The 27,398-nt window shown below is 43.7% G+C and overlaps 1 protein-coding gene across 1 annotated transcript; it reads right to left on the reverse strand.

Annotated features, from left to right (window-relative positions):
• Positions 1-521: 521 nt before the first annotated feature.
• On the reverse strand, positions 522-22,492 carry Dgke (diacylglycerol kinase epsilon). The gene is made up of 11 exons (XM_057774957.1): positions 21,676-22,492; positions 17,677-17,836; positions 15,746-15,865; positions 13,955-14,098; positions 13,571-13,728; positions 12,878-12,929; positions 11,376-11,489; positions 7,774-7,845; positions 5,727-5,854; positions 4,768-4,879; positions 522-4,491 (listed from the first exon to the last, which is right to left on the reverse strand). The coding sequence occupies exons 1-11, from the start codon at positions 22,131-22,133 to the stop codon at positions 4,312-4,314; spliced, it is 1,698 nt and encodes a 565-aa protein (XP_057630940.1). The 5' UTR covers positions 22,134-22,492; the 3' UTR covers positions 522-4,311.
• Between the last annotated feature and the right edge of the window lie 4,906 nt (positions 22,493-27,398).

The following is a 27,398-nucleotide window of genomic DNA, read 5'->3' on the forward strand; positions in this document are numbered from 1 at the left end:
CATAAAAAACATTAGAAAACCAACCATATGACAAAGTGTTCAAAGAAAGCATTTTCCAAATCCTTAGAAAAAAATTTGAGCTACAGAGTTGGCTCAGCAGGAAAGAGCACTGGCTGTAAGAGGACTTGAGTTCAACTCCCAGTACTCACACTGTAGCTCACCCCACACCCTCTTCTGACCTCCCTGGGCACTGTCATGGCATGGACATGCATGCAAACAAAACATACATATACATAATTTTTTTTTTAAATCCTTGTTTTTTGAGGCAGGGTTTCTGTAGCCTTGGCTGGCTGGCCGGCCTTGAACTCAGAGATCTTTCTGTCTCTCTCTTTGAGATGACACGACATTGCTACCATGCCCAACTGAGAACTGATGCCAGGCGGTGGTGGCGCATGCCTTAATCCCAGTACTTGGGAGGCAGAGGCAGGCGGATCTCTGAGTTTGAGCCCAGCCTGGTCTACAGAGTGAGATCCAGGACAGCCAGGGCTACACAGAGAAACTTTGTCTTGTAAAACTGAGAGGAGAGAGAGAGAGAGAGAGAGAGAGAGAGAGAGAGAGAGAGAGAGAGAGAGAGAGAGAGAGAGAGAGAATTGTTTTGTAAACAGCATAAATACTTTACACACTGAAGTCCCATGACTCACTCAGCAGAAGTTAGTAGTCTCATATATTGTTGTGCTAAGGAGGAAGGCAGGGGCCATCTGGCAGCTCACTCTGCTCCACCAGCTCTTCCTCCTCCGAGACCCCACACAACAGTCTAAAGACTACATTCACACCAGGAACTACCAATGTTTATGTTAATAGCTAGGTCACTGACTGGGTTAGAATGTAATTTTTTTTTTCCGCTGACAGAATCCTTCTATGTAGCCAGGCTGGCTAGGACTCTGCCTCCAGGTGTTGAGATTAAAACAGTATACACTGCCAACCTAGTACAAACAAGGGTGCTGTAAATAAAAAGGCTCCTCTGTCCCGTGAGACCATGTCTGGGCTGAGAACTCGCCCCTCAACCACACTCCTGGCCTTCCTGGCTTTGAGAGAACATGCAAGATGCAACGGCTAGGTCTGAGGCTTCTAGAAACACAGAGCATGCTTTGCAAAGGTGAGCTGAAGCAAGAACCTGTGCTGTAGCTGAGCATGGGACTTCCTGAGGACTGGGAGGAAGCAACAAAACGATTTTCTTTTTAAAGTTTCTAGACTAAACAAACAAACAAAAAACAAAGCAAAACAAGAAACCCAAACAAGAAAACATTTTCTAAATAATAATAAGTCTATTTAACATTTCCTGCCCTAAACTGTACAGAAGTTTAAAAAAGTCACAAAAATCAAATTACACCTCCCCCCCCCACACACACACACAGAGAACCTACCGGAGCATTTCTGAATATAAAGCGCTGGCTTCTTGCTTCAGAATTACCATTTTGAACAAAAGTATCACAAAATCATCTTCTATAGACTTTTCTGGTCAGATTATGTTTTTAGGTTCACATCGATGTGCAAATTAACATAATCTTTCAAGTTTTCTAACTAGGCAAATTAAAAAACCCACAGTGTACATTAGAAATATTTGACTTTATATTACAGATGAAAATGCCTCTTTTTGACATGCTGGTAGAAGCACCCAGTTTACAGCACAGATAAGAACTTTTCTGAGTCAGTCTATGTTACAACCGGGTACACAAATGTTCAAAAGGCAACTACTACAGATTTCATACTCTAAAAAAATAAAATAAATAGTTTCACTATAAAATGTTTATAAATATCAGCTACATTACACGTTCACAGCGAAGAGTTACAGAAAATTCAGAACATTTATATTTAGTGACCTCACCATAGGGCAACTTCTGTTCGAGACAGAAGTGCCTCTGACTTAATATATATATAATATAATAAAGCGTTAGAAACTACCTGCCTAAGGACCGAGAGGAGCTGCCAGGTATTTGGTGTTTAAGCCATTAAGTTTATGGACATTAGGAATGTATCAGGGCAGAAAAAGACAAGAGATGTGAAAATAGATGGTTTCTAATTTTTCCTGAGAACATGTAAGTTATGTTGCTATCGAGACAACTTTAAATGGAGCAGAGGATCTCGTGGTGACCCAGTGTGTGAAGTAGAGACCCCAGGAATGTAAGCTATCACTACCTAATATATAACTTGCAAACACCAAGTCTTACAAATTGTATTCAAACAAGGCACACGCCTATACATTTATCTGGAATGCTGGGTGAACTAGCGGCTAAAAGTGTGAGCTGTAGAACAATACTGTACATTTTGTGGTGTGGTGTTGTGAAAGGTGCAGATGAGATCCGGGTGAGCAAGGCCTCAGAAAATCAGTATAGTGTGCTGTGGGAAGGGGACACATGCCTGCTCTAACTAGGGCATCTCTGGAGTTACCTGAAGGATTCTGATTGATAGCTCCAAATTAATGATCTGTTTCCACTACAGATGAGTGATATGAATTACAGGTAAAAGTAATGTCAGAGGGTGACATCTTAGCAATCCTGACCATGAATCTAAGGATGAAGTTCATTGCACTCCAAACAGGATCTGTTCACAAGGCAGTGCTGCAAACTCTCGCATGCCCTCGGCTATCATTATCCAGGGAATGTGTATGAGGAAGCTGGGACAGACTAGTGGAGCATCTTTCAATGGGAGAATTTGGCATCACCTGGAAGAGGTTAATTTCGCAGTGAAAATTTACTTTAGATGATGGATACATTAATAGACATTACTAAATTGGCCTTCCAAACACATGGTCTAGGCCTGAGGTGACTCAGACTGAAGTTTATGGCAATTCACTGACTGTAGACTCATAACAAACCATTTAAATGGGAGATAAATGGTGGTTCTGGGAATAGATTCTAGTCTTTCAGAAATTAATTCATGCAAGACCACCAAGTGCAAACATGCCATTTGTCAGAAATACACAGGGTTAGATGCCCAATGGGTGTGACCAACCACAGAGGCAGGCCACTGACAGCAGAAGAGCACCCTCTAATGGAGATCTGTGGAACTGCCTTTCAGTAAGTCCTTGGCAACAGAGGGTGGAGGTGCAATGAAACCAAGCTTGTTACCCCAAGGTCTTCATCATGTGCCTTCCCTTTTCAAGTCTGAGAAATGAGCGTGGTGAGTATCATGCCATGGAAAGCAAAGGAGAGTTCGATGTGACTGTGACCAGCAGACTTACGTGACCACTTCACCAGCTAAAGCTGTACAATACAGTGTAAATGCTAACCACAAGGATCATACCACACGGATAATAAATTAAGTTAAAAATATATATCTTTCTAACTTTGAAATAAATATGATAAACATCTCAGCAGAGCTTCCTTCTCCAAGGCTGATGCTGCTGAAGTCCTGCAGTATTTCATAACACAAGACTGCTCACTTGATGCGAAGGCAGTCAGCCTAGAATTGTTTTTTGAATAATTAATCTAACTCAGAAGCTTCCCTTATGTGTATTTTTCCCCACTGTCAACACTATCTTTTAATCAACAGAGAAGCTGGTGAATTATAGAGCTCCCAACCCAAAGTGCTCTTCATCTTACTTTAGACCCATCCACCTAACACACACACACACACACACACACACACACACACACACACACACACACACACACGGGACTGGGAGTGCAGTTCAGTAGTAGAGCATCTGTCTACACTTCCTTCCAGAGGACCTAGGTTCAAACCCTAGTACTGCTCAAACAAAAACAACTTAAAAAAAAAAGATTTTTGCATTTCAGCTCAATATGGTCATTAAACAAACACCCAAAGGCCTAAACGCGACGACAGAAAACACACCGCCGTGAAAGCTAAAGTGTCTTTGCTCTTTCTCTTTGCTCCTCAGGGGCTCCCAGAAATCAGGATGTAGGTCCATCTGGCTGGGGCTGGGAAATCTTAGGAACCACACTGCAGGAGAAAGCCCAGCGTTAACCACGGCAGTTCAAAAAGCAAGTTAATTTTTAACGTGTTATGTTGTCACCGTATCAAAAACTAAGAGGGAAGTGATCTCATCCTCACTCTGTCTATCAACTGTCACTCAAGACAGTGCATGCTGCAGTGGGCGCCAGTCTCAAAACATCCAGTCAGGAAAAGCAGTTCATCTCCGTGCAACTTTGTGTGTTTTTCCAAAGTTAGTAATAAATGATGAGAGGATCTTGCTGCTAAGAGAACGCGTTTGTGACGCTGAAGTCTAGCTGTGGAAATGCTGTTTACATAAGCTCACACCCATCACACCAGGAATGAAATGAAGACGAGTGCTAACAGCACTTCCATGGGCGACCACGTGTCTATGTACAGCTGCCGCGTCAGCTCGTCCTACTCAGCTTTCTTTACGTCCTCTTGATCCGAGGCACTTGAGATGTCGTCATCCGACTGCTCCCCAGAGAAGCAGAGCATCAAAGCATGTGTCTTGTGTGTTATGGTGACAGTACAGGGTCCCTGGGCCCAAGGCTCCCCATCCACCTGCATTGGCATCATCGAGCACTTCAAAATCAGCTGAAATCAGGAAATAATTAGAAAAATGTCAGTTCTAGAAACTACGGGCAGGAATTTCTATCTCCCATTAACTCCTACAGGTTCTTAACCTTTGACATTAAACAAAAATTCATCTGAATATACCGAGAGACTGTTTAGGGATTCTTTTCTAGTGGGTATTTTATTTCTTTAGTTGGCAGCTTCCTGCAAGGCCCTGCTATAGTCTATGGAGACAGAGGAAGTGACAGATGCGTGCTGTCTCCCACACCCACAGCTTGGAAACAGCCAGCTACCTACCCGCACTGTGTGTGCTTGTCCTATTCGAAAAGGGTTGGCCAGTTTCACTTGGATTTGAGCACAGTGGAAAGACCCATACACTCCAACGACTTCCAGTAAACCATCATCATGCCTAACATTGGAATAAAAAATATGGATTACAGAACACAATGAAATCAAATTATCCACAGATAGCAGTTTCTCTTTTGATAAGATGGGCTATCAGTTTATTTATTTACTTATTCACCTACTCATCCATCTGCCCACCTGATGTGGGATTCCCCTCTGTATTCTGTGAACACCACTGGTTAATAAAGAAACGGTCTTAGGCCTGTGATAGGGTAGAGTAGAGCTAGGTAGGGAAAACTAAACTGAATGCGGGGAGGAAGAGGGTGGAGTAAAGGGAGAAGCCATGGAGACACCACCAAAGACAGACATGCTGAAACTTGCTGGTAGGCCACAATCTCGTGGTGATACACAGATTAATGGAGATGGGTTAAATTAAGATGTAACAGTTAGCCAATAAGAAGCTAGAGCTAATGGGCCAAGCAGTGATTTAAATAATATAGTTTCTGTGTGATTATTTCAGGAGTCTGGGTGGCTGGGAAAACAAACAAATGGTGTCCTACAACACTCGCCCATCCATCCATCCACCCACCCACCCATCCATCTATCCATCCACCCATCCATGTGATTAAAGGCACCCAGTGCCACCACACCCTATTCCATCAACTTATTAATGTTCATATGTCAACATATATAGAAGAAGGGAAAACTTACTAAAACAAAACAAAATCCCAGAGCACTTAAAAGCAAAATGACATCCCCAGACTGCAGCTGGCTGTGGTGACTAGCAACTGTAATCCAGCTCTAGGGAGACCGCAGTGTGAGACTGGGTTGAAGATGAACGTCGTTTTCAGTGAGACCATGTACCCACAGCAGGCACTGCCAAGCCCAACCAACTACACCGACATCCATACCTGGCTAGAGGGTAAGTCTCGTCTCCCATTCCTTCCCACAGTCTGCAGCCGCCGCCCCAGTAGCCAATGTTCAGAACGATAATACCTTCCAAATTAGGCAGTTCAACTCGCTCACCATCCAGTTCTAGCTTTAAAGAAATGTAGGTAGTTACTACAGGGCACCCTATTTCCACACCTATCTACTCGGAACTCAAACTTTAACACGCATATTCAGATGTGAGACATGCCTGAGGGGAAGACAACTCCGCGCATGCAAGGCAACCTGGCTGTTCCTTTTCTTCACACAATGGAATCAATTCTTTTACAAAAGATGTTTATCCAAGTATTTTATGTGTTTGAATGCTGCTTCATATATGCCAGAAGAGGGCTTCAGATCCCCTAGAACTAGTTACTTGGGCTCCTTGCTCTGTACAAAATAGACAAAGCAGCATGGCACCTTACATTCCCAAACTGGGAGCCTGGCACTATCTGTGCTGGATTCCCCACTGCCAATCAGTAAGAAACCACACGACACTGCCTGTCTTGCACTCCTGACAGTGTTTTGTGGAACCCACCCTCCCTTCCCCCGTAAATGTTTCCAACAGGCCGTGTACTCCTGCCTCATTCCCCTCTCATGTACCCTAAGACATCAGCTGGCACAACCAACACGTCACTCCCTCATTACAGCCTTTACTGGCTTACCCTGGCACCCGAGGCAGAATTCAAGTTCCAAACAGTCTGCTATGATAGGCCATGGGCTGGCGCCTCTGTCTGGATGTCTTAGACTTGGCCCTCACCCTCTCCTCCCTGCAAGACATGTTCTGCAGTGAAGCTCTCTCTCTTATATGTATTTGGGCTCCGTAGGCTCTGGGTTTGATTCCTAGCACCACAGCCAATAAAACTTTGATGGAGACTCTTGCAATTCCCTCCCTGTTGGGTGGCTTCTTGAAGGCTTTCTGCTAAGGGTTTGCTGGACAGCAGCAGCTTTCTGGGCTGGCGCATCAGGCTCCTTACTGCATGCCCATGCTGTCCGTTCTTTCTCAAGACGTCTATCATTCCCACCCCTTCTTATTTTACAATAGTTCTGGGGTTGTCTAGTTAATGTTTCTGTTGTTGTTAACTATTACAGACTCTTTCTAAAAGCAAGGAAGATACACAACCGCTATATGTGATGTCAGGGGTCTGCAACAATACACTGTCAACAATGCCTTATTTTTACTGTTTATATATTTTTACTTGCTTTAATATGGTAAGAGATATCATACAAAACATGAATTAACCTTTTAAACTTTCATGAGCATTCAGATGAGTCTGCACTGTGTCAGGAAACATAAAGCTGTTATCTTCTTACCAGTTAAGCAGATTCTGGAAACAAACCAGGGTCCAAGTTGTGAATACTAGTTCCTGTGACCTTGAACCATATGACTTAGGAAAAGAATTTAAAATAGTTTTGCTGTCTCTGGGAATCTAGTAATGCCTGGCATATATGTTTGCATTGACAATTTAGAGGAATAAGGACTATAAAGAATTCACTCAAGTGGAGGCATCAAGAGATGGTTAAAGCACCTGTTAGTCTTATAGAAAACCCAGGTTTAGTTCCTAGGCACCCACAAGGCAGCTTACAACTGTCCTGAACTCTAGCTCAAGGGATCTGCTCCCCTCTTTGGGCCACTGAGGCACACAAGTGTTGCACTTACAAGTATGCAGGTGGCATACTCATATACATAAAAACAAGCAACTTTGGGCTAGAGAGATGGCTCAGTGGTTAAGAGCATTGCTTGCTCTTCCAAAGGTCCTGAGTTCAATTCCCAGCAACCACATGGTGGCTCACATCTGTAATGAGATCTGGTGCCCTCTTCTGGCCTGCAGGCATACACACAGACAGAATATTGTATACATAATAAATAAATAAATATTTTTAAAACCCAAGCAACTTAAGCAAGTGTCTGGCATGCGAGTGGACACTCACATCCGTGAACAGAGGTCACAGAAAACTACTCAGCATTTGTGAAAGAACTTCAGAATTCAGACAATACCGAAATTCTTAGAAAAGGCATTAGGAGCTTACCTCAATTTTTTTATTCAAATCTTTACACTCTTGCACTAAACAATCTTTAGTTCCATAGAATAAATAGACAGCCTGTGAAAATAGAAATTAAAGCATGAAGAAGGCTCCTGCTATGCTGTAAGCCACTGCTTCCCATGTGGCCTGGACACTGAGGGACAGAGAAACGGGGAAGCCTCTGGCATGCGACCCGGGTTCACACCCTTCTAATACCCTTCCGGCATTTCATTTCATCATCAACTGTGGTAGGAGGAGTCTAGGTGAACTGTGGCCAGGACACATGAAATGCTAACTCTTTTTCTTTGGAGATAGGGTCTCATGTAGCCCAGGCTGGCCTAAAATTTGATACTTAGGTTGAACTCCTAATTCTCCTGCCTCTGCCTCTTGGGTACTGAGATTGCAGCTGGTTGGTTGTCACCCCACCTGGCTTTATGAGGTGCTGGGGGTTAAACCCAGGGCTACATGCAACTGAGGCCCTGGCAGCATTTCTGAACCCTCTCTCTCCTCAGATAGAGTCTTACTATGTAGTCGACTGCCTTGACTTTGTGGTGATTCTCCTGCCTCAGCTCTCCCATTCTGTTACAATTACAGAATCATCACTCTCTTTAAAGGTGACAATAAAATCCATTATTTTTTGGTTTAACTACTCTGTTTTTCAGAGGGAATGTGGGATATGGTTGGGACAGTTTGTGTTCAAATAATACTGCCTCTTGACTTATTTGAAAAGTATATTTTATAAGACTACGTTGAAATAAGAAAATTCTATTTTTTTCCCAGTACTCCAAATTATTAAGGAAAATGCATATAAATCTGGCACACATTGTCTAAACACTTTGAATATAGAAGGGTTGACAGAAAAACTGAAGTTGCCAACTGTATCAATAGCAGTCTTTATTGTCTTAGCAACACTATTTTAAAAAAGATTTTATTTTATGTGTGTGGGTGTTTTGCCTGAATGTATGTCTGTGTACTACATGTGTGTTTAGTACCTATAGAAATCAAACAGAGCATCTGATTCCCTGGAATTGGAGTCAGAGGGTCCTGAGCTGTCATGTGGGTGTTGGGGATCAAACCCTGGTCCTCTGCAAGAGCATCCAGTGACCTTAACCATTAACTTGTCTCTGCTGTTCCCTCCTGTCTTATTATTTTATTAAAAAAAGGGAACTAATGTCTGTGAAAGAGCTCTCCCTAAAAATTGTGATTATTTTTGCATCTACTAGATCCTGTAATAGTTGCTGTTACGATGCCTTTTTTTATTACCAGTCCCAGCAGTGATCACTGGAAGACAAAGAGATATTTAAAAAATGATCTGTATGATTAATAAAAGTACTAACACAATAGCAACAATATTAGCAGAAGTTAATCAAGTGATGGGCAAATTGAGAACCACCGTTTTAGAAAACATAGCTACTATAGAGAATTTTTGCTCAAGCATTATCTTGGTGCCAGTAATTTCCTGGCACGTGCTGCTTTAGTATGTCAGATTTCTCTCATGTTATCTGTCAGTCGTCAAATTGATAATCTGTATAAATGATGATGGGTGGTGGTGGCGAACGCCTTTAATCCCAGCACTCGGGAGGCAGATGCAGGTGGATCCCTCTGAATTTGGGCCAGCCTGGTCTACAGAGTGAGTTCCAGGACAGACAACACTACACAAAGAAACCTTGTCTTGAAAAAACAAACAAAAACCAAACAAACCAAAAAAAAAAAAAAAACAAACCAACAACAAAAAACCCACCAAAAAAACTCAAAACAAACAAAACGCACACAAACATATATACACACACACGGGAGGGGATGACGACAACGACAAGAATCTCCCTCCCAAGTGACCTCTGAATGACTACCACGGTTAAGATAGCTTTCCCCTTTCCTTGGTCCCCTGCTATTCGTGCAGTTCTCTTATGCTTGCCTATAATAGCTAGAGTAGCACTGTAGGTAGGTATTGCACTCACTCAGCCTTGGCCTCTATTACAGCCACAATTTATTCTCTTTAAAATATAAAAAGAGAGGAATACTGGGGCCATGGAGGTCTCTATGCTCACAGTTGTGTACACAGGGTTGTTTCTTCAGGGGAAGGAATGCAAACCTGTTCTCTGAGCAGGGGTTGAAGCTTGCTTGCTAATCTGGTGACCTTTGCACTACCTGTGTGGCCAGAGATTTTCTGGCACCAGATCTTCCCCCAGACCCTTACCCTAAGTTTGTTTTTCTGAGTCAGTCTATAGAACCCATCTTTACGGGCTTTACAAAGAGCTTCGATGGAGTCACATCCAGTGTGTATTTAGCTTACTTTGTTCCCAAGGAGACGTACGCACGCTTTGTTGTTTATGAGGGACTGAGTTAGTTATCCCCAGAACAGTTTCCACCAAACTGTGCTGTGCTTAAGATGCCTACAACAAACCGCTCGGGGTCAGACTGCTGAAGTCTGAACCAACACGTGGTACTGAGTCGTGCTGAGCAGAACTGCCTTCTTGCCTCCTGAAGTTCATTTCTGCTGTCCACGAAGGATGCAAGGACATGCCCCCATGAAATGTGTATATTTCATACACAAATAGTATAAAATTTCAACTATTTGTAAAACATAAATAAGCATAAACTAATGTGTATTTATCTTTCACAGTCAAGTCACTTGGAAAAAACATGCTAAGCAGACTTCGGTAAGGTGGAGCACACCTTTAATCCCAGCAAAGGCAGGTGGAGCCCTGCAAATTCAAGGCCGGCCCAGTCCACATAGTGAGTTCCAGAACTACACAGAGAGACCCTGTCTCAAAAAAAAAAAAAATCCAGAAGCAATAATAACAACAAATCAAATACAAACAAGCCAAGTGGGGGTAGTGAATGCCTATAATCCCAGCACTTAGGAGACAGAGACAGGTGGATCTCTGTGAGTCTGAGACCAGCCTGGTCTACAAATGAGTCCCAGGATAGTCAGAGCTGTTATACTGAGAAACCCTGTCCCTCAAAAATCCAAACCAAACCAAATAAGGAGTAGGGATCAGCCATGCTAGGAATTGGAGTGATGACTTTTGTTAAGAGTCTAAGAGTCATGGGAACAAATGCCCCTTTCCTTACCTCATTTGCCTTGTGGGGCTTTCCTAAGCCAACAGAATATAGTTCTCTATTAGTGACTTAACCAAAAATTTATCTTCCATCTGGGTGGTGATGGCGCACGCCTTTAATCCCAGCACTCAGGAGGCAGAGGCAGGCGGATCTCTGTGAGTTTGAGGCCAGCCTGGTCTATAAGAGCTAGTTCCAGGACAGGCTCCAAAGCTACAGGGGAACCCCTGTCTAGAAAAACCAAAAAAAAAAAAAAAAAAAAAAAAAACCCAAAACAAAAAAACCTTTCAGCTATTTAAGACAGATGTTAACATACTCCAATTAACCTCCATCTAAATAAAATAGCTCAACTTTCTAATTTTAAAACTCTTATTATAGTCAACAAAATACATTTATGGATCCTAATTTGAAATCCTACACAAAGCAGAGCATGTAAATGTTTCCATAAGTCAGTCTGATCGGAATCTAAGAGTGCTGAATATAACTGAACTATTGATTTTTACTGTACCTTCAGTGATAAGCAGGAAATGTTATTTTATTCCACACACCTTGTTAAGAATTCTGCTGGAAAACAGAGACGGTGCCTTCTCACGATGAGCGTGAAAATTGAGAGCCATGAGGGCATCAGGTCCAACAGAGAAGTAGTTGTTCATTGTGAACTCCTGTGAGAGAGGAAGTGATGGTGACTCCCTCCAGCAGCAGCGCCACCCACTGGTCAATCCCAGTCCGCATTCTTCTTGCATATGGAATATTTTCTGAATTTACTTTTCACAGACTATCCGAAACTGCCAGTGAAGTTGTGGGCTAGTAACTACAGACATGACTCCCACTTCTACTCAGCACTGCACATCTCGTACCATCTGGAATGGCTCTGCATTCTCTCTCTCTCTCTCTCTCTCTCTCTCTCTCTCTCTCTCCCTCCCTCCCTCCCTCCCTCCCTCCCTCCCTCCCTCTCTCCTTCCTTCTGTTTTATGAGACAAAGTTTCTCTGTGTAACAGTCCTGGCTATCCTGGAACTCACTTTGTAGACCAGGCTGGTGTTAAGCTCACAGAGATCAGCCTGCCTCTGCCTCCAGCTGGGATTAAAGGTGTGAGCCACCACCGAGGCTCTGCATTTTCTAGGCAGGATTTTTCACTTCTGTGTTCTCATGGTATTTGGTCTGCACCTTCTTTGTAATTTTCAGATTCTGTTGGTCTTAATTCCCTTAGTTTGTATTTTCCTATTCAGCCTAAATTCTTCAGTCTGCATGTCTAGCTCGGATCTTGTGAGCAAAAAACACAAACCTTCAGCCTCTGATTAAATACCCACAGTCATTTGAGATGCTATGCCAAGTAACTCATTTCATTTCACGCCAAGCCCCAACTTCCTTATTTTATTTTCTTGATTAATATCACTTCCATATATCTAATCATAAACATTAAGCTCTAGTAGCTATGTATTTGCTTTCTTCCTTTTGTAGCCATCATTAAGTCTTATCAGTTTAACTTTAAAACATCTTTAAACTGAAAATAAACTCTCTAAATTATCCTTAAGGCTCTCCTTGTGTCTGTAAGCTATGGTCACACTATCTCAGAAAATTTTCTTAAAATATAGATTGGGATTGTGGGTACCTCAGTGGCAGAATACTTGGGCAGCGTGTGTGAGATCCTGACTTTGATCCTCAGTAAACAAATGTTCTCTACCATCTCTGTAATATCAACTATTTGCTGACATACCTCACCTACGGTCCTTTGCTGATCCAAACTAACCTGATCTGCCAGGGCAGAACTAAGTGCACCTGTTCATTTTAGAGCCCAGCTTGGGGATTGGGGATGTGGTCAAAATATTCACTTAGCACCTCCCCAAATACAAGTTAACAGAAACAAAACAAGCAAAACCTCAAACAACCAAACCCAACAGTTGAGTGAGTAAGGCAGGCACATGGTGATCTGCTTTGTACCCAGCTCCCTTTTGATGCCAGATCTCTCCACCTGCCTGATGGGAAAAACAGACCACAGACACTCTGTGTGCACTTGCTAAATTGCGTACAACCGAAGTACTAAAAGCATACCTTGGGTTTTCTTAAATTGTAGTATCCTTTGTTTGTAACCTGCACTTTCCATCTAAAAAACAGAAGTTAAAAAAAGTATATTTTACCAAAAAAATATGTATTCTAGATAAGTTGACAGATGACAATTTCAATGCTATTTTATGTTTCATTTATTTTTAATTTTTTTTGTTTTTCAAGACAGGGTTTTTCAGCATAGCCTTGGCCATACTAGAACTCGCTCTGTAGACCAGGCTGGCCTCGAACTCACAGAGATCTGACTGCCCCTGCCTCTTGAGTGCTGGGATTAAAGGCATGCGCCACCACTGCCTGGCCCTCAATGCTATTTTAAAGCATCTGACGATGTACCCACATCTAAGTAAGTGTGCAAATTTTAGCATAATTTATAACTGAACTATTTACAATATTAAAAACAAGATACCAGAATCTGTTATAAGTGCAACTAATATAATAGTTCTTTTCACTTAAATTACATTTAGCTTGTTTTTGGTTTCTTGAGACAAATTCTTAACTCCACGGCCCAGGTTGGCCTCAAATTCATGGCATTTCTCTTCTGCTTCAATCTCCCAAATGCTGGGATTACAGGGATGAGTTGCCATGCCTGACCAACTTCACTGTTCACTTACATAAATAATACCTCCAAACTCAAGTAACAGACTTGTTAGTACTAGTTACTAGTTAGCAGTAGTAACTTACCGGTCTAGCTTGATTCCATCTGCTTCCATTACATTTCTTAAGACCTGTGCGACTGGGATTTCTCCAGCATAGCCTGTACCCCAACCCAGGGTATTGGACAGATCGTTGCCTGTTCCCAGAGGTAAGACCGCAACCTGTGGAATGTACTTTTCTTGTCCCTAGAATACAGAAGATGTACCACAGATTTTCTCTTTAGATTATTTGTAGCATAATAGTATTTTGTAAAATTTAAAGACTAAAGCAACAAAGACAAAAATGACAACTGTAGGTTGCACTAATTTCTTAATCAGTGTTTCATTCCTAACTATCCAAATTGGCTTCATCTAGTGGTCACCTGTTACTTTCACTCTTTCTGGCTTTACAGTGGTTCTTAAAGACAGATACCTTAATCTTCATTTCATCAACTGCATCGAGGACCCAGCCCACAGTTCCATCCCCTCCGCAAACAAGGACACGAACTGAGTGATAAGGAAGAAGAGTGCACAGCTGCAGGGCCTTGATTGGGGGCGTTTTAGTTACATCGAACACCTAAAAATAAAAGAACAAGGAGATTATGTTCAGCCCACACTGTCCTTCACCTGCGGATGATTGCCCTCTATGTATTTTCCTGACAGTTCCCAGGGCCCGATCTATTACTGTGGCTCATCTAGTACACTGACCTACAAAGCAGGGACCGGCCTCATTCTACCGACTAGGACACGGGGCCCAGGAGGCTAAATCTGTTGTGTGATTCTGCAGATGTGGAAATACAACGCAAACTGAGAGCCTAAGGCTACAGTACCATTTGACTCCTTTCTGTTCACATCAAACTAGTGTGCTAATGGTGTAGGAGGGTCTTCTGTCTATGTGTTACTTTCATTGGTTAAGTTGGCCTAGTTGATAGGGCAAACTCAGGCAGGAAAGGCAGAACAGAATTCTGGGAGGAAGAAAGCAGAGTCAGAGAGCCACCCGCCATGAAGCAGATAGGTCAGACATGCTGAATCTTTCCCGGTAATCCATGAGCTCATGGTGACATACAGATTATTAGAAATGGGTTGAATCACGACATGAGAGTTAGCCAATAAGAGGCTAGAAATAACAGGCCAAGCAGTAATTTAATCAATACAATTTTGTGTGGTTATTTCGGGTATAAACTAGCCGGGTGGTGGGATGCAGCCCGCTGCTCCCCTTACAACACGCTAATCTCGCCCTTAGTTAGGATTCTGTACTTCATGCTTTAAAAACTGGCCTTGAATTTAAAGATCAACCTGCACCCGTCTCCTTGTACTGGGATTATAGGGGTGTGCCATCACACTTGGATTATGTACATTCAGTTTTAATGGTGTGCCTCCCTCCATTTTAAAAATCAAGGTATAAGCCGGGCAGTGGTGACACATGCCTTTGATCCCAGCACTTGGGAAACAGAGACAGGCAGATCTCCATGAGCTTGAGGCCAGCCTGGTCTATAAAGTGAGTTCCAGGACAGGCTTAAAACCTTATCTCAAACCCCTCCTAAAAAAATCAAGGTATAATTTACTTTATCAAAAAATTCCTCTCTAAAAAGGAACACATAGTCGATTTTAGTTTGTGCAACTACTATCAAAATCCAGTACATAACCCTTTTGTTTTTTGTTTTGTTTTTTTTTAAATAAGATGTCTCAAGGTCCCTTTACAGCCACTTCCCATTTCCAGTCCCAGGCAATCAAGAATTACACTCTCTGGCTCTATTGATTTGCCCTTTCTGGACAGGACACATGAAAGCAATTACACAGTCTGACTGTTACCTTCAGCCCTGATTGATTTAGCGGTGCTTTTTAGGTTCACTTGCTATCATATAGTTTGTTTCTGTCAGTCACTGAAAAGTACCCATTTTATGAAGACACAGCACGTTTATTCATTCACCAGCTGATGAAGAGTCGAGCTCTTCCATTTTTAGGCGATTATGGCTAATACTACCATCGGACATTTGTACCCCAATCTCTGTGGGACATAGGCTTCCTTTCCCTTGAAATGAGACTGCTGGGTGATGTGACTTTTGTTTTACTACATATTTGAAAGGCTTGAGGCTTTTTTTTTTTACAAGTATTATTCTTTCCTATGACTAGGTAGTGATTTAAAGCATCAATAACCATTGCATTTTAGGGAAAACAAAAGCTAAAAATGAGACTTAGAAAGCAAGGCTTTCTCTTTAGTTACCTGGACTGGATTTAACAGGATCCTAAACTCTCCCAACAGTCCTTCTCCCATGTTAGTTCCACTGCGAGAGTTGGCCAGGATTATTAATGGGGTCCACTGTTTTCCAAACTTAGAAGCCAGCTAAAAAATGAACATGGACGAAACAGGGTTAGTAGTGTCTGAGAGATGGCAAATACGAAACTTTCCTTAGTAGCAATGGTGCTATAATTTTCTGAAAGAATTACACCTGTACTATCAACACAATAATGACTAACAAGCCCAAGAATGGCAGAGGATTTTACAGCTTGACCTTTCACTCAATGTAGACTTTCTGTGTGCATAAGTCTCCATGGAAAGAGGAGACAACGCCCTCGGATATTTTCTCCAGAAGCCCGCTCTTTCCTTTCCTGTTTTGAGACAGAATCTCACTATATAGCCTTGGTTGGCCTGGGGCTCATAGAAATCAATCAGCCTGCCCATCTCCCAAGTGCTAGATGGAAGGTGTTGGCCACATACCCACCATAAGAGACTATCTTCTTTCTTGAAATATGGTCTCCCGATGGCTCATGCAGCTTGTCAGTTATGGTAGGTTGGCTAGCCAGCAAGCCCCAGGAGTACTGCCTTCCTAAGGCAGGGATTACAAATGGATGCACCATGCTCAGCCTTGAACACAGATGCTGAGGACTGAGTTTAGGTCCTCACGCTTGCATAGCGAGTGCTTTTTCTCATTTTGCTTCCAAAACAGACATTACACATGCTATGTTCAAAATTTGGAACAGTACAGAGTTGGAGTATCTATTATCTGAAATGCTTAAACAGAACTATATCTCTCCCTCTTTTTTTTTTTTTTTATTTTTTTCTGAGACAGAGTTTCTGTACAGCCTTGGATGTCCTGGAACTCGCTGTGTAGACCAGGCTGGCCTTGAACTCACGGAGTGTTGAGATTAAAGACATGCACCAACACCACCCGCCGCCCAGCAGAAGTGTTTCTTATTTTGGAGTGTTTGTACATACATAATGGGGTGACTTTAGAGACAGGATCCAAATTTAATATGAAATTATGTTTCATATGTATGTGCCTTCAAACAGCACAAGGTCAGTTTTGTAGGACATTTTAGTGTTCCTACATTTTGACCACAACCTGTCCTGTGATTAGAAGAAGGATTTTCTACTTGTGGTACCATGATGGTACCTTAAATTCTGGATCTTCAATGTTGGGTTAGGGATGTTCAACCTTAGTATTTGAGTCTGTCACCAGATAATACAGTCCATGTTCTTTTAGCCATCGACAGAGTGGAGTCTGATCTTCTCTGACCTTGCTTTTCATTTCTGGATGTATTTGAGAATATACTAGCTGGCCAGGATTTTTTTTTTTTTTTTTTGTCTGTGATCCCTAGTTTTTTTCTTTGTTTTTTGAGGCAAGGTCTTATAGAGATCTATCTGCCTCCTGTCTCTGCCTATTAAGTACTGTGATTAAAGGCTCTTTTATTATTTTATATGTATGGGTGTTTTGCCTGCATTTATGTCTGTGTACCATATAAAAGCAATGTCCAGAGGCCAGAAGAGGGTGTTGGATCCCTTGGTACTACAGTTCTGAGTCTCCATGTGGATGTTGAGAATCGAATCCTGGTCCTCTGAAAGAACAGCCAGTGCTCTTAACTGCTGAGCCATCTCTCCAGCTCCTGGTTCTTAGTTTTTGCTATGTATTCTAGAACTTGCTATAATGGCCTTAAACTTTTGGTCCTACTGCCTTTACCTCCTGAGTGCTGCTATTAAAGTCATTTGCTATCATGACTGGCTGTGGGTACAGTTTTATGGCTTCCCATAATGACATTTTAAACCCTTTAATATCTTATTTACTTCATTCCCTTTTTTTTCTCAAACACACAGAATTAACTATCTTATATACTAACTTTAAATGAATAAATTTATAAAATAAATAAACTAATTACCGCTTCATAATCTGTCCTTTTGTCTTTACGCATCTGGTTAATGGACGTCAGATAACCTGGTGGGATGATGAGATTTTTGAACTCTCCAAAGTCACACTTTTCATTCTTTAAGCTGCTCTTCATGCACTCGTCATGGACTGTTTTCTGGCACCAAACGCACCTGAGGAAAGAAGAAACAGCCATCAGTTCATTGTAAACCATTGTTCCTAATCCACAAACCACATTTCTGTCAAAAGGTAAAACAGTGTATCCACACACAAATATAATTTTTAAAATTGCACAAAAATATACTACCTATGATCATACTTTTAAAAATGCACAAATGATTTTGTATCATGATAGACACCTGTAGGTACAACCCCCTAATAAGGTCAACCTAGAACAATAGCCGTAATTAGCAATGTATAGGCTTTCGTTTAAACCTGTCTGACACCTGCAGTTCCTCAGGTCTGGTTTGGAAAACTGTCAACTTGCACATAGAGAGGAAAGCATCCCATTTCTTTTAGGAGCAGATAAACAGTTCCATGTCTGCTTCTGAAACAAAGACAGAGCGTATGTATTCAGATTTGTCTCTGTATTGGGTACCAGTGCCAGCGACAGGCAGGGAACAGTGTTGGCAAGACTTAGGCTTTCTATTATTAATCTGCTAAGCTATTTAATCCCCTCACAGATAAGACAGATCTGACTGAACAAAAGCAGGCCACCAGAGCAGGACAGAATTAACTAATCTAAGGAGGGAACAAACACTTCTCTGCCAGATGTTATCTCCTGGTCTTCTATTTTAAAGGTGTTTTTTTTTTCTCCTTTTGGATGCTGAGATTTGTAAGTAATTACTGTTTACTCAAGAGTTCTACTGATGGCTAAAAATAGATACCTGCACAATGAGACAATTATAACACAACTTGCTCATGCCATTTATAAAGACTGGCTTCTAACGTCAGAAACTGTAATAGGTTACACAGTAGACGTGAATACACCCATCTACTGGCTGCTTACAGCTAATAACTCCTGAATATGTTATCACTGTTTCTGAGCAAAGATGCTGCTATTTGATCCTCTCTGGCCTTGAACTCTCAATCCTAATGCCTCAGGTTCCAGACTGCTGGGGCTATAGGCAAGTGCCACCAAGTTTGGGTAATTTTCCTCCAGTGCTGGGGATGGAACCTAGGATTTGTATATGATAGTCAAGTGTTCTTATTACCTATCTACCTACATCTACAGCTCAGCTAACTCTAACCTACCAAATTGTATTTATTTTTCTCCATATCATATTTATTTGCGGGGAAAAGTGTCAAATTTCACCACCAATTTTTAAGCTAAATAAGACTATGAGACACTGATCTACTTAACTTCCTGGTTTCACACCTGCACAGCTAATCAGATGTGGCATATAAACAAACTGTCACCACCACAGAGACAAGCATAAGGGATACAATTTCCCATTCACAAGTATTGCTCTCGTGTCAAAAAAAGAGAAAGAAACCAAAACAACAAACAAACAAACACCCCCCCGCCCTCAACACACAAAACAAAAAACCAACCCCAAACCAAAAACTGTTATATTGAAAAAACAAGGGCAGGGGCTGGGGAGATGGCTCAGCAATTAAGAGCTTTGTTACTCTTGCAGAGGACCTGGGTTAGATTCCCAGCAACCATCTGGTAGCTCACAAATTATCTGCAACTCTAGTTCCAGGGCCTCTGACATCCTCTTCCACTTGGGGGTACCAGACACACAAGCAGTACAGAGACATACATGCAGGAAGAACACCCACATATAAAATAAATCTAGCCTCCTGAAGAAGAACCCAAAGCAAGGGCAGAGTCTAGGTTAGGCCTCCTGGCACAGGCTAACACATGATGGTGGCCTTATTGTATATTATTATTGAACATAACCTGCAGGATAACCACTGCAGTATTTCCTAATAACTTCCCCTGGGAAGAGAAGTAAAACTACAGATGGGGAGGACATGAATGTCTAATTAACCCTCTGTGTGTGTGTGTTGCTTTAGTTTCTAAAAACTAGAATATATTCATGATTTTTTTTAGATTTAATTTTATTGTATGTGCATTGGTGTCTTGTTCGCATTTATTTCTGCGTAAGGGTGTTACATTCCCAGGAACTGTAGTTACAGACAAGTGTGAGCTGCTGTGTGGGTGCTGGGAACGGAACCTGGGTTCTCTGGAGGAGCAGTCTGTGCTCTTAACCACAGAGCCATCTCTCCAGCCCAATGAATTTCTTTAATAAAAGTTTTTTTTTCTTAAAAAAAAAAAAAACTTATGCTTGAGAATTTAGGAATCTTAGAAAGGTATAAATAACACCATCGACAATTCTTCTGGAGACATATTCCCAATTTTACAGTACAAGATACTTTTCAGGTAGGAGCGTGATCTGGGTGTATTGGACTCTGCATTTCTTCCAAGTTGGTATCACACATATTTTCGTAAGCTGTTTTTTTTTTTTTTAAAATCATGGTTTAGAAAGAAATATGTAATATTACATTATGTACTATTTAACTTATTCAATCTTTTCTTTTCCTGTTAAAACTTTTTCAACCAGGCAGCGGTGGTACACTCCTTTAACCCCAGAACTGGGAGGCAGAGGCAGGCAGATCTCTGTGAGTATGAGTCCAGCCTGGTCTATAGAGCGAGGTCCAGGGCAGCCAGGGCTACACAGAGAAACCTTGTCTTGAAAAACCTTTTAAAGAGAAGATGGACAGATGGATCAAGAGCTAAAGAACGTGTACTGCTCTTGAAAAGGACCCGAGTTTGGTTCCCAGCACCCATGCTGGGAGGCTTACAACCACCGACAACTTCGGCTCGGGTGTGTGTCTGCGTGTTACCCTCTTGTGGCCTCTGTGGGTGCTCACGTGTACATACCCCCACCCAGAGTACCACCTTCTGCTTCAGCTCTTGGGAGCGTGTGTGGGACTTTCTATTTGTTGGAAATAAGACACAGTGAGATCCAGACAAGGCTCTGACAAGACTAGGTGTTAGAAATCTCGGGATCCTGTCCTGTTTTATCTTTAATCTTCTCAACCGTTAAACACGTGAGAGCAAATGATCTGCAGAGCAGTGCTGCTGTCCACCGACCTCCTATGCAGAAGCCTCGTTCAGACGCCATTCCACACGCAAAACGCACTCTTCAGTGTACGTGCGGAAGCCATAAAAACATGCTCAGTTTAACTCAGGTGACTCACCTGAAAGATCTGACAACGAAATATTCCTTTCAGGGCTGGTGAGGCCCACTCGCCTGAATACTTGCTAGAGTGGCAGAACTCCTGCGGTGGAAGGGAACTCACTCCACAAAGTTCTGTCTTCTGACCCCCACTCATTACAAATGTGCAACCCCCACACACAAATAAACAAATAGCAAACATAAAATAAATACTCCGTTTTTGTCTTGTGTGTCAAACACTTCACTATGACACCAAGTGCAGTGTTTGCAAAAGAAACTTAGAGCTCTGCTTTGGGATAACCATTGTTTTCATAGTTCTAAACCAAGAGCCTGCTGGTTTGTAACTAGAATAAAGTTACTGTGTGCCTTTCAGCTTTCCTTATATAAAATGGGGTGCTACAGAGTAGCCACAAGGCAGGCGGCAATTAAGAGGCCTTTGATGAAAATTAAGAGCCCTGGCAGGGGTGGGAAGGTGGTGGCGGGTTCGGTTGACAGAGTACTTGAGAAACGTGTTCAGGGGCTTTGAGTTAGATCCCCAGCACCTCTTGAACTGGCCTGTCATCTCAGCACGGGGGAGGTGAAGGCAGAAGGATCAAAAGATCAAGGTCATCCTCTGTTATCCAGAAAGTTTGAGGCCAGCCTGGGTTATAGGAGACCCCCATCTCCAAAACGCGAAAACAAAGCATCTAAAGGGGGTCTGCCGTGAACGCCAGGGATGCTTGTGAGTGAGCGGTTTAGGCCATTTGCTGCGATGAATTTAGGTCTCTCGAGCGAGTGTTTGCAATCCTGCCCGCCCCCGCCCCTTCCATACACAAAGGCCATACCTGTAATCGCAGAGCTTAGGCTGGCTGCCGCACTGCTGCTTGCAGACGACACAGTAAGAGCACAGGGGCACGTTGCCGCGGATCCAGTGGTGAGGCATGGCATCTGTGGCCCGGCCGTCGTTCTTGAGCATGATCTCCTTGCACGGGAAGCGCTTGTCCGCCTTCTTGAGGCAGCCCTCGTCCACGCGGAGCCCGCAGCAGTCGCAGAAGGCTCCTTGAAGGATGTGCTGCCCGCACACGCAGCAGTAGGTGGGGTGGCTGAACAGGTCGGTGTCACGCCAGCAGTGCTTGCTCTTGCGGAAGATGTCCCTGCGATGCAGTTGCCGGCGCGACCGCTGAAGGCTACACCAGAAGGTGATGAACACCGGCAGCAGCACGGAGAACAGCGTCCATAGGACCAAGTGGCCATCGGGAAGCAGGCTCTGGCTGGGCGGACTGGTCCGCCGGTCCCCCTCCATCTTCCCAGACTGGGGCGTGGCCTAGGGAGCGGCCAGGTCCAGAGGGCTCGCCTTTAGGACTCACAGCATGGGGGTTGCGGCTGGCTCGCCTTCACAGCGCGCGGCCTCGGCCCCCCCGGGCCCACACTCGCGGGCTCCGTCCAGCACAGGCCAGGCCCGCCGCCACCGCGCTCGCAACGGCCGTCCCGCGGGACCTCGCCCGCGCCCTTCTCGCGAGGTCTCGTACACCTCCGCCGGCTCGCGCGGCCCCGTGTTCTACCTGCAGTCAAGCCCGCGATCGCCTTCCCACCCTCACGCAGCGAGATCTGCGTGGGGGTGAGAAGGCCGCGCCTCTGGCGCGCACCTGCGCAGTCCGCACGCCGGCCCTCTGCGGTAGGGGGTGGGCGGGGCCTGACGCTCCCAGGGAGTGGGCGGAGTCGGATAGGATAAGGCCTATGGCGGCGCATTCCGCTGGTGGACGGAGTTATAGAAAGGTAGGGCCTGTGCAGATAAAGCGCATTTATAGGCGGGACGGGATGTAGGGCGGGCCCCGCGGGGGCGCTCCCCCTTGGGTGGGAGGGGTCAGGTATGAGGGCGGAGCCAGATCTGGGGGCGAGGCGGAGACTGGAGGTGGGCAGGAATGTTGAAAGACTGCATTGAAAAGGATGAGCACCCCGAAAGCGAAGACCCTGAAAGCACACATTTATTGTGTGGAAAGAGATTTAGCAAACTTTTGAAACCACAGGAAGTTCTGCCATAAACAATTTACAGTATTTGACCTTCAGCCTCACCCACTTCTTCGCTGATGGAGGTGGAATTGACATGTTATGGATGTTGGAATGGAGAAAACTCTCTCTTGAAAGTGTAATGTTCTGAATGGCACAAGTAAAAGATTGCCAAAAGTCACAAGTGCTCTTTCTCTCTCTCTGTATTTACTTATTTATATATTGGTGCTGGCGATTGAACTCAGAGGTATCACATGCTAGACAACACTACACTGAGCTACCCTAGACTAGTTACTGGTATTATTACACACATACTGAATGATTGCTAGGTGACAATTACTAGGTGGGAAGTCCCAACGCTCAGAGGGCATCAGGCCTGTAGAAACCTGTCTAGCAAGAATTATTAAGGGGGCTTGGGGGTGGTGGTGTCTGCCTTTAGTTCCAGCAGTGGAGAGGCAGAGGCAGACAGATGTCTGAGTTCAAGGCCAGCCTGGTCTACAGATGAGTTCCAGGGTGGACAGGGCTAGGCAGAGAAACCCTATCTCAAGGGAAAAAAGAAAGGAGGGAAGGAAGGGAGAAAGAAAGGAAGGAAGAATGGAAGGAAAAATAAGAAAAGGGAGAATAAAAAAAGAATTATTAAGGGCTAGAGAGATGGTTCAGAGGTTAAGAGTTCTTCAGGAGGAACTGAATTTGGTTCTCTGGTAGCATTACAACTCAAGCTCCAGGGGAATCAGCCGCCCTCTTCTGGCCCCCTCTGGATCCTGCATGCATGGGACACACACACACACACACACACACACACACACACACACACACACACACACACAAGCTGGGTATGGTGGCCTGCAGAAGAGGATGGATCTCTGTGAGTTCAGGGCCAGATTGAACTACATAGGCAAGGTCAACCCCATCCTTAACAGCTTACCACATCCCGAATCATTTTGTTTTACTTTGGCCATCTGTGAGCCAGTGGAATGGTTCAGCAGGTAGAGGCCTACACCTGACAACCTCAGTTTGATTCTTGGGACCCACAGGTGGGAGAAGAGAAGTGACTCCTACAAGTTGTCTGTGGTAATTTGGATAAAACATGCCCTCCCCCAAGGGAGTGGCACTATTAGGAAGTGTGGCCTTATTGGAGGAAGTGTGTCACTATGGGGGTGGGCTTTGAGGTCTCATATGTTCAAGCCACACCCAGTGAGATAGACCACCTCCTGTTGTCTGTAGTCAAGGTGTAAGAACTCTCAACTCCTCCCGAGCACCAGGTCTACCTGCATGCTGCTTTGCTTCCCGACCTGACAGTAAAGGGGCTAAACCTCTGAAACAGTAAGCAAGCCACCCCAATTAAATGTTCTCCTTTATAAGAGTTGCTGTGGGCATGGTGTTTCTTCACAGCGAGAGAAACCCTAAGACGTTGTCCTTTGACCTCCAAATATTCTGTGCCATGTGAGGACCCCCCCTCCAACATAAATAAATAAAATTTGAAAAAAAAGAATTTCTTTGACCATCCAGGTCAGCTTCAGCCTAAGCCATGAAAGAGTTTCTAGTTTGTTTTTGCTCCCGTGGGAATCTTGCCCTGGGGTTCTGAAATGTAGGCTCTGATTCCCCTTTTCTCGGGAAAGAGGCCTGAGATGCTTATCCCTTTGAGACAGTTTCACTATATAAGCCAGGCTGGCCTCAAATTTGTGTCAGTCATTGTTGTGAGCTATTTGATTGCACTGTGAAACCTGAGACTGTGCTAATAAAGTCAACCTTGGATCAGGAGGTGAAGCCAGCAAATAGTTGACAGGAATTGGTCGTAGAGAGACAGAGGACAGGAAAATGAATTTAAAGACACACAGGAAACACAGGAAGGGGTAGGGAAGGACTTAAGAGTTTTGTTTTGCCTTTTTTTTGTTGTTTTTTTTTGATTTGGGACAGGGACAGCCAGAGAGATGTTCTCGTGCTGGATCTCTGGTCCAAAAGAAAGGTCAGCTGGTTGCTTCTCAGCCTCTCTGAGCTAGCAGGTTTTCACCCCGATATCTGACTTCCATGTTTTATTGGTAGAAAGAACAATAGAGAATTAGTTAAAAACTCCATCGGCAGCAAAAGGGCGCTGACTGCAGGGCTGCAGGGTCACATATAGTAGTTAAAATAGCAGCAGCTTCAGGTCTAACTGGGAAGCTGATGGAGAAACAAGTCCTCCTGCCTCTGACTCTCAAGCGCTGGGAATACAAGCAAGTACCGCTTGTCTGGAGGTGGGAGTCTGCATTTACAATAGCTATCAGATGGTGAGCTAGCCTAGCATCACACTGTGAGTCTGAGTCTGGCATACCTAGCAGTCTGGAATTGGAAGACGAAGATGCTGTTGGTTAAATGGGAAGATGATCAAATGGGCTGGGGAGTGCTGGGAGGAGAGCCCTGCCCCTCACATGTGGGATTCCTGCTGCCTAGGTTCATGTTTCACCCAGGTCCTACATCCTTATCTGTAACATGAGTGAGTGTGAGAGGGTCTCTGCAGCGATCCTGCTGCTCTGGCCACTGGCACAGTGTGTGCTAGTCACCATTTTCTCTAAATCCTTCTGGGTGCAGAACCCTTACATTTTTGAAGAGGCAATGAAAGAACATACTATTTAAAAAATGACGGTTTCTCTCCACGTTTCCATTGTTGAATACTTGAAAAATGCACAATAGTAAAGGGAAGGAAAAAAAAGCATCACTCAAAAGTCCTACCAGGGACAGCTGGTGTTTAAACATTTTGACCTGTTTTCCTTCTGTTGTCTTCTTTATTTCCTTTGGAAAAAGGCTCTCATTTATCCCAAGATGGTCTGGAACTCACTGTGTAGCTGTGGATGACCTTGAGCTTCTGACTCTCCCGCCTCCGCCTCCCAAGTGCTGGAAATACAGGCAGTTAGCATCAAGCCTGGTTTACTTGATGTTGGGGATGAAACCCAGGGCTGTACAATGGGCAAGCTCTCCAGCCCTCTTTGGTGGTTCTCTTTGGAAACAGTGGCACACTCTTTTTCTATACACACTTAGGGCAAGTAGTAAGCACATTCTTTATCGCTGTGTTCCAAATTTAGATTTCAAGATAATGTGTGTATATGTGTGTGTGTGTGTGTGAGGGTCACACTACATAACTCAAGTAAGCCTCTGAAACATGGTGATGGTCCTGCCTCATTCTCCCCAGTGCTGAGGCTACAGGTGTGCATCACAACGCTTGGCAACAAAATGTCTTTTACATATTTTTAAAAGTCATACTTATAGCCTGAACAAGACTTAAACAATGACACCAGTTGACATACCAGTGTGTCTCATGAGACTGCACCCCTAGGTGAAAAGCTACAACCAATGACTGCAGAGAGAGGGAGACCCTGTCACGCCCAGGGATAAGCCTCTTAATTGATTATCCAGTGTCAAGTGGTCAGCCCTAAAAACACTTGCATAGTAGTGACACTAGATTGTCTCAGCAGATTGTATTTATACATTTCTATGTATATATATGATGTGAGAGTCCCCTCTATGTGCTGTGATTACCATTAATGAATATAGAAACTGTTTTGGACCTATAGCAAGGCAGAGCTTAGGTAGACAGGGAAAGTTAGACTGTATGCTGGGAGGAAGAAGGGCTGAGTCAGAGAGAGACGCCATGTAGCTGCCAGAGATAGATGTGCTAAAACTTTGCTGGTAGGCCATGACCTTGTGGTGATATACAGATGAGTAGGAATGGGTTAAATTAATATAAGAGTTAGTCAATAAGCCGGGTCGTGGTGGCGCATGCCTTTAATCCCAGCACTTGGGAGGCAGAGGCAGGTGGATCTCTGTGAGTTCGAGACCAGCCTGGTCTACAAGAGCTAGTTCCAGGACAGACTCCAAAACCACAGAGAAACCCTGTCTCGAAAAACCAAAAAAAAAAAAAAAAAAAAAAAAAAAAGAGTTAGCCAATAAGAAGCTAGAGCTAATGGGCCAAGCAGTGATTTAAATAATACAGTTTCTGTGTGGTTATTTCGGACTTAAGCAGCCCCTTGCAACATATATACACATAATAAAGAAAAAAGGGCTGCTGGTGGTGGCGCACGCCTTTAATCCCAACACTCAGGAGGCAGAGGCAGGCGGATCTCTGTGAGTTCAAGACCAGCCTGGTCTGCAAGAGCTAGTTCCAGTTCCAGGACAGGCTCCAAAGCTACAAAGAAACCCTGTCTTGAAAAACCAAAGAAAAAAAGAAAAAAGAAAAAAAAAAGAGAAAGAAAAACGGTCACATTTAGTGGTTACATAATATTCCATTCTGTAATATAATTTTCCATGCCACCCACACTTTATGTTACTCCTACTTCCAGAACTAGTGACGTTGTTGCTAGCATATGCTGTTACAAACATCCCCGTCTCACGTGATTTCCTGAGGTTCTGACATCACTGTGGCGGATTAACGTTTATGAAAAAGTCCTGAAGACTGATATTCTGAGTGTGGTGGCACACCACTGCTCCCTCACCAGGGAGGGTTCCTTCAAATCTGAGGTCAGTCTAGGCTCTATAGTGATAGCAAGGCCAATTTGAACTCTGTCTCAATCAAACAAAACTAGTACCT

The sequence above is a fragment of the Chionomys nivalis genome, chromosome 7 (genome assembly GCF_950005125.1).
Source record: "Chionomys nivalis chromosome 7, mChiNiv1.1, whole genome shotgun sequence".
Taxonomy (NCBI): Eukaryota; Metazoa; Chordata; class Mammalia; order Rodentia; family Cricetidae; genus Chionomys; species Chionomys nivalis.